This window comes from Saccopteryx bilineata, chromosome 1, assembly GCF_036850765.1.
Source record: "Saccopteryx bilineata isolate mSacBil1 chromosome 1, mSacBil1_pri_phased_curated, whole genome shotgun sequence".
NCBI classification, from domain to species: Eukaryota; Metazoa; Chordata; class Mammalia; order Chiroptera; family Emballonuridae; genus Saccopteryx; species Saccopteryx bilineata.
The window spans coordinates 394,769,239-394,783,519 of NC_089490.1; the positions used below are offsets into that span (position 1 = coordinate 394,769,239).

The following is a 14,281-nucleotide window of genomic DNA, read 5'->3' on the forward strand; positions in this document are numbered from 1 at the left end:
AAATGAGTTGAGTTGAGATTGAGAGAGCCGTGGACCTCAGAGTAAATCAAAATCAGGCCTCAGCACTCCCTTCCTCAGAGGCTGTCCTCACCTGGACCCATAGGCCCAGTGAGATCTGACCCCTTCCCTCCTCCACCCTCATGGCAGCCACACTGACCATCTTTCTCATCCCCTCACATGCTCTTTCCTGCCTCAGGGCCTTTGTCTCTGCTCTTTTGTCCGCCAGAACTGCTCTTCCTCCAGGTCCTTGCATGGCTGGCTTCTCTTTGTTCAGGGTTCCGCTGAAACGGCTTCTTTTCACAGAGACCTCCCCTGATCATCCTATTTTAAGTAGTTGCCTGATGGATTCTTGTCACCCTCTCTGCCACATTGTCATGTTTTCATGTCTTTGAAACACATAATGCTCCTTCAAGGACTGGTTTATTGTCCCCCAGTAGAGGTTCTATCAGGTATTATCTGGCTTTTTTAAAAAGACTATTTTTTTTAGAATAGTTTAAGATTTACAACAAAATTGAGAGAAAGATACAGAGATTTCCCACACACCCCTTCCCCACACATGTATAACCTCTCCTAGTATCAGCATCACTCACCAGAACGGTTCATTTTCTGTTACCAAGGATGAGCCTACAGACACATCAGAATCCCCAAGAGTCCACTCTTTTTTTTTTTTTTTTACAGAGACAGGGAGTCAGAGGGATAGACAGGGACAGACAGACAGGAATGGAGACAGATGAGAAACATCAATGATTAGTTTTTCATTGCACGTTGCGACTTCTTAGTTGTTCATTGATTGCTTTCTCATATGTGCCTTGACTGCGGGCCTTCAGCAGACCAAGTAACCCCCTGCTGGAGCCAGCGACCCTGGGTCCAAGCTGGTGAGCTTTTGCTCAAACCAGATGAGCCCATGCTCAAGCTGGTGACCTCGGGGTCTCGAACCTGGGTCCTTCCACATCCCAGTCCGACGCTCTATCCACTGCGCCACCGCCTGGTCAGGCAAGAGTTCACTCTTGATAGTGCACATTCTGTGGGTTTGGACAAATGTAGAATGACCTGCATCCATTATTATAATATCATGCAGAGTATTCTCACTTCCCTAATAATCCTCTGTCCTCTGCCTATTCTCTCTCCCCCCTCCACTGCGACCCCTGACCTTTATACTGTCTCTACAGTTTTGCCTTTTCCAGAATGTCATCTAGTTGGAGTCATACCATATGCAGCCTTTTCAGATTGGCTTCATTCACTTAGTAAAATGCACCTAAATTTCCTCCATGTCTTTCCATGTCTTGATAGTTCATTTCTTTTTAGTGTTGAATAATATTCAGTTGTCTCTCAGGGGTCGTCAAAATTTTTATAAAAGCCGCCCACTTTTGCAGTGCTGGTCAACCTGGTCCCTACCCCCGCCCCCAGGGACCAGGTTGACCAGCACTGCAAAAGTGGGCGGCTTTTATAAAGAGATTGACAACCCCTGGTAGATGGACCACAATTTATCTATTCACCTACTGAAAGGCATCTTGGTTGCTTCCAAGTATTGGCAATTATGAATAAAGCTGCCATAAATATTTGTGTATAGGTTTTTATGTGGACCTAAGTTTTCAGTAAATATCAAGGAGCATGACTACTTGATTGTATGGTGAGAGACTGTTTAGTTTTGTAAGTATCCCACCAAACTGACTTCCAAAGCAGCTGTATCATTTTGCATACCCACCAGCAATGAATGGGAGTTCCTATTGCTCCACACCCTTGGCAGCATTTGGTGGTGTCGGTGTTCTGGATTTTGGCCATTCTCATTGGTGCGTAGTGGTATCTCATTGTTGTTTTAAATTTTTATTTTATTTTATTTATTCATTTTAGAGAGGAGAGGGAGAGACAGAGAGAGAGGGAGGAGAGACAGAGAGAGAGAAGGGGGGAGGAGCTGGAAGCATCAACTCCCACATGTGCCTTGACCAGGCAAGCCCAGGGTTTCGAACCAGTGACCTCAGCATTTCCAGGTCGATGCTTTATCCACTGCGCCACCACAGGTCAGGCTCATTGTTGTTTTAATTTGCATGTCCCTGATGACCTAGGATGCGGAGCATCTTTTCAGATGCTTCTTTGCCATCTGTACATCTTCTTTGGTAAGGTATCTGTTCAGGTCTTTGGCCCATTTTTAATCATGTTGTTTTCTCTTAAGTTTTAAGAGTTCTTTGTATATTTTGGGTTCTATATGGACAACATGGACAGATCCGAAATGTCAGGTCCTCTTCTTGGGGCCTCCTGACCTACCCTGAAAGGACCAGGATGTCGTGGCTTAGCAGCAGCAGCAGAACAAACACAGCCTCGGGGATTTTCATCAACAGTACATTCAGGATGAGTCAACTTCGGGGGCCACCCTCGGCCACAGCCTGGCAGTGGTTGTCACGGTGATGATATTACAGTGACTGCTTTTCTCTCCCTAGTTTTCCAGAGTTCCTCTAATGTGATTCTCAAGCTCTGATTCTTACACAAAGGTCAGATTTGGTATCTGGGGGCGTCGCTGGTTGACTCCAGGCCCCACATGGAGTGTTGGCTTCAGTGGCCACCACCCTGAAAGGTTCAATGGGGAAGGATCAGGAGTGGAAAGGCCTTGAGATCCTACACATGGGAGAGGAGAGACAACTGGCCAGCATGTCCCTGTTGTCAAATCTCCCCAAAGCTTCCCCTCGAAGAGAGCTTCTATGTCTCGGACGATGCTTAGGGCGAGAGCTGGGATATTCGAGATGCCAGGTTTCAGCACGGAGCTCCTTGGTCCTTCCCCCGAAACCATCAGTTCTCAGTGCGGTCCCTGGACCCCTATGAACCCCTGACAGCCTTTCAGGGACCCGTGAACTCAAAACTGTTCTCATGATAATACAGTGTTAAGATGTCGTTTGCCTGGTACAGAAGCAATGACGGGAAAAACTGCCAATGCTTCAGCGTGAATGAAAGCGGAGGCATTGAACTGTACCGGAAGCCATTGACTTCATCACCCCCATGCACTCAGAGTAAAAATAAGGGGAAAATCACTTAAAATGTCCTCCATGAAGCAGTTAAAGTTATTAAAGTTATGAAATCACAATCCTCGCATGCATGTCTCTTTAATATTCTATGTGACAAAATGAGAGTCCTAAGCAGAATGTTCCTTCCAGGAAGCGCACAGGTGCTGTTTCCTTTGTGAGCTGAACTAGCTGTTGTTTTGGGGGTTTTTTGTTTGTTTGTTTTGGGGGGTTTTTTGGTGAGAAGAGAGGAGATAGTGAGGCAGACTCCCACATGTGCCCTGACCGGGATCCATCTGGCAACCTCATCTGGGGCCAATGTTCAAATACTGAGCCATTTTTAGCACCGAGGTCTACACAGAAGAGGCCTCGAACAATCAGGTAAGCATGGTGCCTTCTCCTGTGGGTGTTAGCTCCTCTCCTTTGGCCACTTCAGTGCTGGAGCACAGAGTGGCAGAAATAGAGGCAATACATGGGTGGACAGTTCTGAGAACCTTTCTGTAAGTCTGAGATTGAGCACTAGTTACACACGATGTGGCCAACTCAGTGACGCAGCCTTTTATTGACGTTCCGTCTTTTTCTATTTCACTCATCCTTGCTCCTTGCTTCTCTCTCTGTTCCCTTAATAACCAATCTGCAAACAAGGCTGTATTTGAGGGAGGGAGGTGGGGGACAAGCTATTGAAATACCTTACTAAAAATTATAACCCCTTCCTTGCACTCCTAACCCCCTTTACTCTCCAATAATTTACTTATTTCTTCTGTCTATTGTTCGTATGTGACTCTCCCACTAAAATATGAGCTCTGTAAGAGCAGGAACATTTGTCTCTTTTGCTCAGTGTTGTGTCCCCTCCCCAGCACCTGGAACACATGCTAAGTTGTGTTGAATAAATGATGGCTAAGTGATTAGAGTGAATGCGTGTCCACGTAGGTACTGACTATTTGGACTGTCGTAGTAAACCCTGGACCTTAGGAAAGACAAAGGTTGGCTGTGACTGGTCTGAGGATGGTGGTCAGGACTGAGGAGTTTCTGGACCCCGGAGATAAAGGAATGACCTTGACTTGGGTTAGGAGCAAGACTGATTAAGTCCCTTGGGCCAGAGATGCTGTGTTTCAGCCAAAGTTATTATTGTTGTCTAAGCAACAAATGCCTCCCCCCGCAACAAGCAGAACTGCCTGTGATTAGAGCGCAGGATTTGGGGTCAGATAGACTGGAATTCAGAGCCTAGCGCTACACTTTCTTCGCTGTAGGATCTTGAGCAGACCACCTCTCCAATTCAGTTTCCTCATCTGCAAGGGTGTACTAAGGACAGAACCTGTTTAACTGGGTTCTTGTGAAAACAGTGGCCGTGGGGTCCCATGTAAAGTGTTTGGCACAATAGAAAATGCTCACTAAGCGTCTGTCAGCATGAAATTTTCCTGCATGCCACCTGGCAGGGGAGGCTGGTCTAGGGCTTCCCTTCCTTCCTCCTGGTCAGAGCGCTTCCCGCCATCATGCTGCTTATTCCCCTTTGCTTAGCCAAGGTCAGGAGATAGAGAGACAACCTGGATGAAAAATGCCTGCTCTCCACAGGATGGAAAAGCCCTAGGTGTCCTTGCAAACTGAGTTCAGATGGTCATGGCTCCAAGAATTAGAAATCAAAATGAGCTCATTGACTCGGGCACACAGCTGGGCATCTCCCAGCTTCCTGTTCAGACAGTCATGTCTGTGAAACACGGGCTGCTTGAGGGGCCTGACGTCATCCCCAGAGATGCTCTCACCATGGTGTCCTGCCTCCACTTACCCTGCGCCCTCTGTCGGGAGAACCCTTCCTGCCACCCTACACCCGCCTCTGCCTGCTGAAACCTACCCCTGCTTCCGTTTGTCCTTTCTTCTTTCACTTCTTGTCCTTGCCTGCCTTCTTTTTGTTCTATAGCAGGCTTACCCCCTCATTCCATTCCATTGATCTACTAGTTTAATATTCACATTTCATTTAACAAAGTCAAAAGTTAGTCCCTATTTTAATAGACGTTTCTATGCTGATCACTCCTTACCAATTCAGTTGTTATTGTTTTCTGGGTCTTTATTTTTATCTCTTTTTTTTTAAGCCCACAAATTATAATTGCTTTAGACCATCAATGCTTATTTTAATCTATCTCCAGGTTCACATGTTTCTTTGCTCACCATTCCTACTTGAATCTTGTATTTTTTTCTTCTGGGATTATTTTTCTTTGCTCCTGAAGAGCATCTTTAGAATGTCCTTAGGAGAGGATCTGTTAGTTGTAAGTGCTCTCAGTTTTTATCTGGAAATGTATCCATTCAACCTCATTCTGGAAACATTCAAGGTTGATATTATGCATTTGACATAGCATTTTGAGATGTTATTTCACCATCCTCTGGCTTCAGTTGCCAATGTTTTTGAAGTTAGCTGCAAGACTAGTTCATAGTTCATTCATCTCTTTAGTGGTTAGCAGTTTTGCTATCATAAGTGTTTGGTGTCTGTTCCTTTTTATTTATCATGTGTAATTTGGGGGAAGTTTCAAGGATCTGAGGATTGTGCTTCTCATCAATTCTGGAACTCTAATTTCCAGTTTCATTTCCATCTGGAACTCTAATTAGATCCACCTACCCAAATCATTTTTCTATCCTTTGTGTTTCTTAACCTGTTCCACAGTTTCCCTCTCTTTGTCTCTGTGATGCATTCTGGGTAAATTCTGCAGATCTGTCATCCAGATCACTAGCTTTCTCTTCAACTATGTTAATCTGACGTTTTATTTGTCCTTAGATTTCTAGTTTCAAAGATTATATTTTTTCATTGATAGAAGCACTACTTCTTTTTTCAAATATTCCTGGACATTTCAAATAGCCTCATTCCTTATCTATACCTTTGATTATTAACATTTATTACTCAAAGCCTATAAAACATCTTTATTTTACATTTACATATACCATAATTCCATCTAAAATTTTTGAAGGTCTGCCTGACCTGTGGTGGCACAGTGGATAAAAGGGTCAACCTGAAATGCTGAGGTTGCTAGTTCAAAACCCTGAGCTTGCCTAGTCAAGGCTCAAATGAGAGTTGATGCTTCCTGCTCCTCCCTTCCCCCCACCCCTTTCTGTCTCTTTCCTCTCTCGAAAATGAATAAATAAAATCTTTTTTAAAAATCTTAAAAATTTTTTTTGTAGGTCTGAGTCTATTATCTGCTTTGTGCTATTCTCACTTAAGATGACTTGTTGTGATGGTTAATTTTACATGTCAACCTGACTGGGTGCAAGGTACCTGGATATTTGGTTAAATAGTATTCCTAAGTGTGTCTGTGAGGGTGTTTCTGGATGAGATTAACATCTGAATCAATAGACTAAGTAAAGCAGATTGCCCTCCCCAGGGTGGGTGGGCCTCATCCAACAACTTGGTCTGAACTGTGTTTTGTTTTCACTTTGCCCAGGCTCTAAGTGCTGTCCCACTAAACTGAAGCTCTTGGCTGCCTGGGATCAGCAGGTGCCTCCGGAACCTCTGCTTCTGCTCTCGGTGACCTCTTTGGGTCTGTGCTTTCCTGCCCTTGTAGGTCGCTAACAATGATCTTTCATGTCTTGCCATCTCAGCTATGCATTTCTAGATATGTTTATATATATATATATATATATATATATATATATATATATATATATATATATATTCCCCCCTCCCTTTTTCTTGTCTTTTGTTTCAGGAGAACTTTTCAGCATATGCCATCCACCGTATTCCCAGAGACAGAAGTCTGGCCATCTTTCTTGGCTCGTCCAAATGTGCGTCTCTTACAACTCTGCTCATCAGCATGCCTCCCACTGTGTTCGTCTGACCCTGGCTGCAGTTGGTCGCCTGTGCTTGGGAACTGCTCCTCGAGGGCAGGATGGTGGTTTTGTCACCTTCCACAGAGCGCATTCCAGAGTTCCTCTCATGAACATCTCTCGATGTCATTTGATTGAAATGAAACCGGAGGCTGGAGGCACCCGTCCACCATCTGTGCTATACTAGTGACCTTCCACAAGAGGGCAGCCTCTGTCGGTGCTACAGCCTTTCCTACCCCCTGGGATGGGCAGGGTTTAGGTAGGTGGGAAACCTGGCTCCCTGTGTCTCCAAAACCTGCAACATCAAATGCCCTCTTCAGTGGGACCCCCTGGAGGAATGCTCTCCATTGCGCTGGTGGGGACATGAAGACAAGTGAAGATGAGGGCAGGGTCAGGCCGGGACAGGTGAATCTGAGATGCAGTCCCACAGGAAAGGGCCAGGACGGAGCCCGTCCCCATCAACTTCGTTAAGGGTTCTGCTTGCACAACCAAATCAAGATATCTGTTCCTCCGTTCCCTCGGCCACGTTTATTCAGCCCCACAGGGGGTGCAGGAGTGAATTAGACACATGTGGTCTTTGCCTCGTTCCGGTGTCCAGTGCCGGCCAACTGGACAACGCGGAGTTTCTCGACTAGCCCAGGCGCTGCTGCCTCCGCTCTCGCTCCCTCTGCTCCTTCTGGCCCAGGCCCCGCCACCCTCCCTGCCTGTGGAGGTCCTGCTCATCTTGCCTGGCCCAGGTCCATGCCTGACTCCCCCAGAGGAATGACCGCCCAGTCTGGGACCAGGTAGTGGGGGGCATGGGCCTCTTCAGTGCCGCTTTAAGGGATGGCATCGGCCTGCAAAGGAGGTGGGAGACCACCCATCTCTCAGGCCCTTCCTGATTTACAATTCCTTGAGGGCCAGCGAGGCTCTTCCTCTCAAAAGTGCCAGACCACGCCCTCCTTCTTCCTAGCCATCATTGCACCCGGGGACCAGGTAAATAACCCTTGGGGTTTAATCCTATGAGAACCAGAATGGGACAGACAGCAGGCCCCTAGTTCACCTTTGCAATATGTATTGATTAAATGTCTGCTATGTATCAGGCCTCCAGAAATGAGGCTCGCTTCTTTCACTTTCCTTTTCCATTGGATGTGAGTGTGTGTGTCACTGTGACTCTCGGGGCTCATCCAGGCTCGGTGGGCTCACAGCGAAGGCAGCTGGGCGCTCCCTACCAGCCTCTCTCATACCAGCCTGGCTTCCTGGAGACCAAAACCACAGTAGAGCACAGAGGTGTGACAGACACTCACAGGCTGGGTCTGCCCGCATGCGTGCGAGCGCGGTCTCTTACGGAGAGGAAGAAGCAGCAGGAGCAGCGCGGGGCTGAGCCGGCGTGAGGGGCGCTCAGGGGCCGCGTCCACCTCCCGGGCCTAGGATGGTGCTTCCCGCTGGCGCGCATGCATAGCGGTCGGAGATGGCGCCAGACACGTGGTTCTTCGTGCTCGCTGGACTGCTGACGGCGGCCCCCCCAGGTAGTGCCCCTTCCCACCTCCTGTCGCAGCTGCTGGAGGACCTGGGTCCTGGCCTTTGTGGCCCGCTTTCTGGTTGTACTCTGGTCCCAGGGAGGCCCCCGCGGTGCCAACAGCCATCGGGACCCGGAGAGGGTACGGGGACCCCCTGGGACGCCCCTGGCTGGGCCGTGCTGGACAGGGCTGAGAGGGCTCCAGAGGCTGAGCTCAGGAACATGAGTGCTCTTGTCAACGGGCCCCCAGGGCCTGAGGAGGGAGGTGCCTGCCACCCGCAGGCTGAGGAACGACCCCCATACCCCAGTTCTTGCCAGTTCTCAGGCAGGAACCGTTCACCTTCCAGAGAGGTAGCACCACTGGTGGTTGTATTTGCAACGCCAGAGCCGAGGTGCTGGGCGCACAGGCCTGTGCGTCTCACGCCAGAGCCGTCCTGAAGCCGAGCTCTGAGGGCCAGGGGGAGTGAGAACACTGACCGCTGGTGGCTCCGGCACAACCATTTGGGGCAGTTTGAGACATAAATCAACAGAAAAGTTCTTGAGGGCCACCTTCCTTTCTCCCTGAACTCCTCCTGGGTGCCAGGGCACCCTCATGCCCTGGGCTGGGGCATCCGGGGGCCAGAAGCTTCGAGTGCTGGGCTGGGCTCATCGAATGCCATTGGGCTTGTTGAACGCGGGTTTAAGCTAGCAGGAGCGGGGCGGGGGCCCAGAAATGCGAAAGCTCTTGCCGTGGCTGGGTCCTCACATTTGGGGGTTAAGGAGACCGCTGTGGAAGTAGAATTCTGAGCCAAGGGAGTCTTGGCAGAGGGGAGGCCAAGTGCTTTCAGTCTGGTATGAGGGACATGCAGGAAGACCCCAGCAGGAGGGCCGTCTGAGACAACATGGAGGACTGGGAACATCGGGAGCTCTGGGGGGCTCTTCTCTCTGTCTCTGCCGTGCACTCTGCACCTCCTGACCTCACTCTGGTTCAGGGAAAGCTGTTTAGCTCTGGAGCAGCAATGTGAGTGCCTTCAGCCCCGTGTGGGTCGGCCTGGTCTCTCTCGCTATACCAGGAGCACCTGGAGCTCAGCCACCTTCTGCCCTGAGCTGAGACAGACGGTCATAGTGGACCCCTTCCTCCTTATCTTGATCATTCCTACTCTCTGCTCTTCTCCATGAGGCCCAGCCACTGGCTTTGGCTCAGAATGAAGTCTGAGTCTGAAAGGCCTGTTGGCTGGCCCTTGAGCCCGGGGAACTGAGCTTGAGTGGTGCCTGAAAGGAATCGGGGACCCCGGACCCAGACAGAGCTCAGGGCAGGGAAGCGAGGGGGCCCTGGAGCCAAGGTTCCTACACTTCGGTCCTGCTGGTCTCACCCTGACACTGCTGCCTGGCCGACTCCACTCCCAGTGCGGCGATTTACGGCGTGTTTTTAAAAACCGCATTTATATTACATTGACTCCCTTGTTACTAATACAAGCTTAGTTTTGAAAGGAAACTATGTCACTGTTACAAATGGAAAACCAACATCATGTGCCATAAGTAAAAGGTAAAAGTGAGCGTAAAAATAAACAGTGGTGGAAACCAGTGTCTATTACGTGCTCGTGAAAACGCAAAAGCCCTGAACCTAAACTGCGCCTCCCCGTCTGTTTACGGGGAGCTAGGGGTGGTGGTGACAAGGACGTCTGGCTCTAAATTGTTACTTTTTTCTAGACTTTTTAGAGGGGGATCAAGCACTTTGAGCAGGAAACAGTTTCCTCACAATTTGATTTTACAGCATAAGTGATGCTTCTTTAAATCCTCCTGAGGGTGCTCAGTGGGCATATGTCCTGCTGCTGAGAAATGTGGTCTGGCAGGAAGGGCGTTCCAGGAAAAAGAACTTGTGGACCAAAGCCGCCCGGGAGTAGAGGGCGTGCAGAGCGAGCTGACATGAGGGAGACGGTGACCCGGGCCTGCCTGGGCGGCTGCTCCCTTCCGCCCTGGTCCAGCAAGCCTGAACCCCAGCAGGATGGACCCAGATCTGTGTGTGGGGTTCTCTTTGGCCAAATCAGTGTGTTGGGCAGACCAGGTTGGGGAAAGGAGATTAAGACCTCCAAGGAGAGAGAGGAAAAAGAACACAAAGGAAATTAACTGAGAAGAGTGAGGAAAGGGAGCCAAGAGGATGGGCCCAGGAGGAAGTTCCAGGGCCTTCCCCCTAGAGCGGTGTGTGCAGCCAGGTGGGGTTCCCAGGCTACACCCCGGAACTGCAGGCGACTGGAGCCCGGCCCTCCGGGGCCCTGGCAGGCCTGGCCGCGGCAGTGGGTGTCCAGCCCTGCAGGCCCCTTCCCAGCCCCAGCCCTAAGCTCCGTCCCGGCCTCACACAGCTGGTCTCTGCCCAGGCTGCCTCGGCGCTGGGCCGGCCTCTTGTCAGACCTTTGCTTGTGCTGTTGAATGACCAGGGCAGAGACCAGGGCTAAGAGAGCCATGCCTTCCAGTCCTCTGCTGGTGCTCCCTGAAGGCTTGGGCCCGCCCACCCTGTACTTCTGTGCCTCAGTTTCCTGATCAGCCAACTGGGCTTGAAGAGGTTGAAGGAATGACCTAGAAGCCCATGAGAGGGGAGAGTGGGGTGGGATCGGGAGGCTGGAGGTATTGCCCGCTCCCGGCCTCTGGTTCACCGTGTGTTCCTTGTCCTCTCTGGACCTCAGTGTTGGGCAGACGGTCCCAAGGGCTCCGCGCACGATGTAGAAACGGGGTTCCAGGCCTCCACGCACAATGCAGAGACAGGGTACCAGGCCTCTCGTGCCGGGCCAGTGCCGAGGTAGGGGACTCGAGCGTCATGTGGGCTCTGGTTGGTAAGGTCCTCAAGGGCTGCTGTTGTGCAGAGAAGAGGCTATTTGTGGGTACTTACAAAAGCCATTGTGTTTTCTTAAGTTAACATTTTAAAAAATCGATTTTTCCTTAACTTAGAAGTTCAGTATACCAATCTCATGTTATACGTAAGTCCAGCAATTTTCAACAGTGACTCTCAAGGGGTCTTTGATTAATATTTCAGTAAATCGGGTTGAACAGAATAAACTTCTTTAAATGATAGCTGCTGCTTACACCTGGAGCTGATGAGGTGACCTTGGCCTGCGTTGCCCAGCCCAGTGGCCCCTAGGACGTGCGTGGCCATGCGGCAGTCTGAACCGCGCGCGCTGGAGATATGGAAACACAGATGGTTTGGGAGAGGCGTTTAAAAAAAAAAGTGAAGTGTCTTTTCAATAACTTTTATATAAATTACATGTTGAAATAATAATATTTGGGATATGTTGAGTTAAATACATTTTATTATAGTTGCGTATACCTATTTCTTTTTACCTTTTTTTTTTTTTAATGGCTACTGGAAAATTTAAAATGACACACAGGGTGGGGCAAAAGTAGGTTTACACTTGTGAGTATGTAAAACAGAGTTCACTCTTGTATTGTTATTTATTAATTATGGTATTGTTTTCCGAACAAGTGTAAACTTAGCACTGCCTTAGATGTTCTAAACCACATTTACAGATTTAATAAATTCTATTTTCTTATGAATGCTTCCAATACCACTAAGAAACAAAAACTTCCCAAGGATTTCAAAGAGTGCTTTTGATTTAGAATACTAACAAAGTGAATAAGAAGCTCTCTTAAATATTCTGGTAAGGTTTACAGAGATTGTCAAATCCTTTTTAAACGTTCAAACTTAAAATTTCAACTAAAATCAACTAACTCCATCACACCTGCAAGAAACTCTACTGGCCAACTGTTCTTAAACATCACAAATACAGGACTTTATACACAAACATACAACACTTGACCCAACTTTCACTTAACAGAAATGTATCAATACTACAGGTTCTTTTGTTTAATTCATCTTGGTTGTTTAAATTTGCATCTACCTGGGCTTAGAAGCCGCTCACGAAGAAGAGCATTGTACCATTAGCAGTGACTTAGAACATCTGGGCTGGAGCTGGTTGGACCTTCCATCGCAGTGAACTGACATGAGGTTAGCTTTCTTATTGTTTTGCCAAAATTTAAGGTATAATTGTGTGGAACTGCTGATGGACGCGCAGTGCCCTTTTTTGAGAGCCCATGTCCTCCAATTGGGCTGGTCCCCTCATCCCCCTTTGGACTCAGGTCACACAACCTCATTCTCCAGGCCTGCCCTCTACCACTCGATTGGATTAACTTAGACCAAAGTGTTCACTTTTTTCCCCACATTCTCCCTGCCTGGCAAGACTGCCATGAATAGATATATAAATAACACATGACGGGCGTCTGCATATTTCTTCTGGCTGCGTCTGGCTCTCTGGTCACAGGTCAATGACTAGTAAGGACAAGAGAGCAGGGCTGTCTGTAGTGGTGACATGGGATAGGGCAACTGGGCTGCTGGGGCTGGCACATTCGGCTAAAGGTAGATGATTATGGAGGGATCAAGAAGGAGGGGGGAACCTGCCCACGGCCTCTCACTCAGTCTACCTTCACCGTGGCCTGCTCCATGCCAGCCTCACTGTCCTATTAGAAAGCTCAGGAATTAAATTGGGACAAAGAGAGATAAGCAGGTGGCTCCAACTGAGGCTTCGAGACGGGGGTTTAGAGGAAAAGACCACACCGGTACAGGGCCACCTTCCCTTTGCCGGGACCATGGCCTTGAAACCACCAGCCAACGCCCACACGCCCACGCCAGGTGCTCAGCCCTGCACTGAGCAGACTGCAGTGGGTCTGGGACCCTCAGGCCCACCTCCTGCCCTCGCCCCAGTGGCCCAGGCCCCCCGCCACCCTCAGCACCGGGGCCCTGGCCAGGCTGCTGGGGTCAGGTGTGTTCCCCAGTGTTTGCTAGAGCTGCCACCTACCTGGCGATTTACTTAATATTCTTTCTTAATTGATTTTAAAGAGAAAATACATTTATTTTTAGTTTTAAAAAAATCCTTTATAAAACCCCCTTAAAGACAAAGCCATTGCAAATCGCCTTCACGGTAGTAATGGTGAAAATAAACGCAACAGAGACAAAGCAATGGCATTCGGGTCCGGCCAGGTAGTACCCACTGTCCCTGCGCTCAAACAGAGGGGTCACTAAGGACTAGCCTCCTGGGAGATCTTCCTTCAGGAACGTGGTAGCATTTAATGCCACGTCAGTGACCCCTCAATGGTTTTGGGGGTGTGTCCTACACTTTGGAAGTACTGGTTCAGAGAAAGGACAATGGAGGTGGCAGTTCGTCCCAGGCCTGACACAGCCAGGGGAAGCCGCCTGCTCACCTCCCAGTGGACGCCCTGGGCAGGACGGCCCCAGATCAGGCTGTCCCTGGGCAGCCCCGGGATTTTCCTGGTGAGCCTTGACATTGGAGATGGTACCCAAACTCATGTCCCCTGACTCCGCTCAGGGACGCCGAGTCCCGGCTATGGGTAAAGAAGGAGCCCGAGGAGGTGTGAGGTGAGGAAGGGAATTCCAGGACTCGCTCTGGCTCTGGCTCTGGCTTGTTGAGTAATTGTGAGCAAGTTCCTTCCTTTTTCTGACCCCAGCTTTCTCACTTGCAAAAATGACCAGGCTGAATCTTACAGACCCGGCCTACAGATCCTGGTCCTCTCTGTGTGTTCCCGGAGCCTTGCTGGGTGCGGAGCAGGTCTGTCATAAACCAGCCTTAGGATGGGCACACGGAAGCCCCTCTGGTCAGGAGGACGTGGGCTCCCGATCCCGGCTCTGCAACCCAGGTATTGTTTCTAAGCTTCTCTGTGCATGGATGCTTCGGATAAAAACACCAGCTAACCAAGCCAGTTTTAAGACAATGCATCTGAAAATACCTAACCATGACAGTGCTCCCAAATGTGAGCTTCTAAATGTCACACAGCAAGGACAAAGATCTCGTACGTGAGGCTGCAGGATTAGTGGTTAACATAACCTCGTTTGTGCAGTAAGCACGTTGGCCCACGTGACAACCCCATTGTACAGATGAGGAAACTGAGGTTTAGTAAGGCGAAGAGACCTATCCAAAGTCTGTAGCTAGTAAGTGCCAGGACT

At 49.3% G+C, this 14,281-nt stretch overlaps 1 protein-coding gene across 4 annotated transcripts in view; it reads left to right on the plus strand.

The window, feature by feature from the left end:
- Positions 1-7,967: 7,967 nt before the first annotated feature.
- Positions 7,968-14,281, plus strand: part of CD6 (CD6 molecule) — a 39,931-nt gene continuing 33,617 nt past the window's right edge. For all 4 annotated transcript variants that reach the window (XM_066251636.1, XM_066251637.1, XM_066251638.1 and 1 more), the window contains exon 1: positions 7,968-8,305. In XM_066251636.1, the coding sequence (XP_066107733.1) occupies positions 8,248-8,305 (58 nt within the window). In that variant the 5' untranslated portion in view covers positions 7,968-8,247. The remainder of the gene's footprint in view (positions 8,306-14,281) is intronic.